The sequence below is a fragment of the Amphiprion ocellaris genome, chromosome 5, assembly GCF_022539595.1.
Source record: "Amphiprion ocellaris isolate individual 3 ecotype Okinawa chromosome 5, ASM2253959v1, whole genome shotgun sequence".
Classification (NCBI taxonomy): Eukaryota; Metazoa; Chordata; class Actinopteri; family Pomacentridae; genus Amphiprion; species Amphiprion ocellaris.
Window position 1 is genome coordinate 6,363,907 of NC_072770.1, and position 3,611 is coordinate 6,367,517.

The 3,611-nt window shown below is 40.1% G+C and overlaps 1 protein-coding gene across 1 annotated transcript; it reads right to left on the bottom strand.

The window, feature by feature from the left end:
• Nucleotides 1–1,160: 1,160 nt before the first annotated feature.
• On the bottom strand, nt 1,161–2,271 carry si:ch211-220m17.5 (guanylin family protein). Its single transcript, XM_023269810.3, has 3 exons — nt 2,110–2,271; nt 1,738–1,930; nt 1,161–1,626 (listed from the first exon to the last, which is right to left on the bottom strand). Exons 1-3 carry the CDS (start codon nt 2,182–2,184, stop codon nt 1,568–1,570), a joined length of 327 nt encoding a protein of 108 aa, XP_023125578.1. The 5' UTR covers nt 2,185–2,271; the 3' UTR covers nt 1,161–1,567.
• Between the last annotated feature and the right edge of the window lie 1,340 nt (nt 2,272–3,611).

Consider the following 3,611-nt stretch of genomic DNA (forward strand, 5'->3'; position numbering starts at 1 on the left):
CTTTGGGTCAAGAACACAAAGAACTGGCCTATTGTTAAGTGGTCTAAAGTCCTCTTTTTAGATGGAAGTCAATTTGCATTTCTGTTGGACATCAAGGTCCCAGAGTCTGGAGGAAGAGTGGAGAGCCATGGGATCAGAGTTGCTTTAAGTAAGTCCAGTGTGAAGTTTACAAAGTCAGTGATGGTTTGGATACCATATCTTATCATATTCCACTTTTAATTTTTTGATTTCATTTTATTTGTCCTATTTTAATTACCACAACGCTGCTACTACTATTGTACAGTTGTTGCTACTGTTGTGTGTCCAACTGCTCTGCATGTCTTGAATTGTCCACAGGGGACAAATAAAGTTTTTTTAATTGAATTGAATTGAATAAGTCATGCCAAGTCGCTGTTATCTATTCAGCATACTTAAAGCAACTTCTGCAAAAGTACAGTAGAAAATTAAGATTGTTGTTACAAATGAACCTAATGTGGTTAAATGTTGCGATTCAGACCCTACAGAGCTTTCTGCAGTAACTATATAAATTATAGCTTTACCTGACTGTTACTAATATTAAGGTTAAGACCTTATATATATTCATTATGGAGATTAATCTGACTTATTTAGAAATAAAGCTATGGCTCTACAAAAATGTAAATAAAAAGGATTTTACTGGAGAGGACAAAGCACAAGCTACATGAGAGATGACACAGCATTAACAACATATAATAGCGAATACAAATGCATGGAGAAGATAACAAGGATTAACACATATCAAGATTACCATTTGAGCAGGAAAGGGTCGATTAAATACAAATAAAGAGGTTGAACTCCACTAGCAAATGAACTCCACTAGCAAATGAGTAAAAGGCAAAACAAAATAAAAACAGAACCAATCGATAAAAACATCTAGTAGCAGGGTAATAAATAGAAAAGAGTGGGCATGACTAGAGCAGCTTCAGGAAGAACAAAAAACAAGGGAAAATGTGAGCATTTAATTTAGACAAGATTTAAAACTGAAAAAGGCCTGTTGACTTAATTTTTTTAAGGTGTAAATTGGGACCAAGAGGAGTAATTGTGAGGATGACTTACTTGGCTTATGGGCAGAAAACACATCGGTAATAGTACATAATAAAAGTGTTCACATTTGTCGGAAAGAGCACAATATACACATGATATATCAATGAAGGCTTTTTATTTCAAACAACATTCATAAAAAAAGAAGAAAAATGAAAAAAGAAAACATCTCTTTAAATATGTATAAAGCAAGGCAAGGTAGAAATGTAACAAACAACAAAAAAATTCCAAAATAAAATGGAGGATGAAGAGCTGGTCGCAGAAAAATGAAAGTACATTAGTAAAGTAACAGTTTGAAAAAAACTTTCCTCACTTTGTCAATTTTTTCTTTTTTTCTTTTTTGGGTCATTTTTGGTTTAACAATGACTCCAAAGTGTAGCATGTGCCAAACGAGAGTAGGAACTTCAGGGATAATGTTATTTTCTTATCATTGCAGGCATTATCAGTAGAATGAAAAAAAATCACAAGGCTTCAGTGGGGCAAGATGTTTCTGGCTTGCTATGTTCATTTAGCAACCAGTGCAGGCGGCGAAAGCACAGATCTCACAGATGTCCATAGGAACCGCAGCTATAATACAGAGAAAAACAGAGCACATCAGCTACCAGAAATCACCTGTAATTTAATATTCATGACCTCTCTTATAATTCAGACGGGCTGTTGGGTTTACCATCGTCTTACCTAATCTGGAGAGGGATGAGGAGGCTCCTCTCTGCTTACAGAGGGGCAGCAGCTCCTGGGGCAGCATGGGGTCAGCACAGAGGGACACGGTGCTCGACCTGAATCGCGGATTTTGTTGTCCGGTCCCAAAGCTTCCCGCTGTCAGCTCCTGAAGCCTCCTAACGGCCTCCAGTGAGAAGGACAATCCATTCTCCTGAAAGAAGCACATGTTGATATTAAAGAACTTAACCTTAAAGCTCAATTTGCTAATACAGATATTAGAATGACAATGCAACAACAGTTCACATCAGAAATGTTGTATTTTTAGCACTGCCTTTTCTAATGAGCAGTAAATGTCTCAGTCTCATCTTAAACAAATCAGTTGTGACTTACTTCGACTTGTACAGCCTCAGAGGTCCAGCCGAAAGCCAGGACGAGGAGAGCGATGGTGGCGAGTGTGGCCTGCATGATGAGAGTTGAGAGCAGATTGTGTTGTAGTCTCTGTGTCTCTGGTTGTGGATGTGCTCAGCTGGTGCTCAGCTCAGTGTGTCTGCTTTCCCTCAGTCCACAAGCCTTCTTTTAAACTGTCGTGCCCTGTGGCCCGGCAGTCATGTGACCAAATTTGGTAAAAAGGGGCAAAGTTTTTCTCACGGGTTAATAAGTAATGAAGGGAGTTTACAAGGCTGTTTAAGGGAATTCATAAATCCTGCTTTGACCTTATCATGCATCTGATTATTTTTATGGATCTCTGGCTCACTTCCTGCTCTGATCTAAGCTGATCACACCTCTGGTGGGTTGAAGAGTTACCACCAGCCCCACTGAGGCCACGAAAGCTCATTAATAGAAAGCCTGGTTACTCACACCAATGCTAATTATTGGACTTTGTTTAAAATCGGGAAATGTCTGATAGTCTCTGATAAAAATAGTACAAGTCTTACGTTTTCAAATGTGAATGGTTTGTTTTATTTAGGCTTCACAAGACAATGCAATATTATGCTAGGAGACCTTGGAGTCAACTGGCTTTTCCTTTGACACAGGCCACTTACCTACTGCTGCACAACAAGCATCCTTCAGTGGCAACAGGACTCCCGACTTCAGCGGCCCACCCACTGCATGACACTGTGGGGTTTTTAAGCAGCTCCTTCAGCAGCAGACTGAGACATCCACCCTGCAAGAAGGAACGCTATCGCAGGTCCTTCATTCCATCTGCTATAAGACTTTACAACATCAGCACCACTGGCTGATGTTAACATAAACATTACCACCCCAAACCATAAAATTTGCACAGCAATTCTTGCACTGCACATCTTTGCACTTTTAAACTTTTTTTTTTCTTTTAAGCCACTTTATCCTCATCTCTCACCCTTGTATATATTGTAAATATTGTTACTACTGTTCTATTGTTGTTTTGTTCATATCACTACGTCTACTGTTGCATGGGCTGCTGTGACAATGTAAATTTCCCCTGGCGTGGGGAGAAATAAAGGACTTATCTTATCTTATCTACATTTTGCCACAATAGAAAAACTGCTGTGGAATCAAATCAAATCAAACTTTATTTATAGAGCACTTTTCATACAGTTAAAAATGCAACACAAAGTGCTGTACATTTGAAAACCTTAAAAACAAGAAAACCCATCCCTCCCTCCCTCCATATATACATACATGCACACAACTGCACAAGCACACACACACACACACACACACACACACACACACACACACACACACACACACACACACACACACACACACACACACTCCCACCACTGACAGTAGGGAGACATGGCATGGCACTGACGATTGTGGAAACCGCCTCCATCGGGGTTGTCCACACTGGGAGGAGCCGGCACCCGGACCCCCCCGACCCCGACAGCAGACAAGGGGACCCCCAC

Excerpts from the sequence above, each read along its gene's own strand:
- si:ch211-220m17.5 (XM_023269810.3), bottom strand. The coding sequence starts at position 2,184 with ATGCAGGCCACACTCGCCACCATCGCTCTCCTCGTCCTGGCTTTCGGC. Across the intron at positions 1,931-2,109 it reads CTGAGGCTGTACAAGTCGAA|GAGAATGGATTGTCCTTCTC; the intron begins GTAAGTCACAAC and ends TGCTTCTTTCAG. Across the intron at positions 1,627-1,737 it reads CTCATCCCTCTCCAGATTAG|CTGCGGTTCCTATGGACATC; the intron begins GTAAGACGATGG and ends TCTGTATTATAG.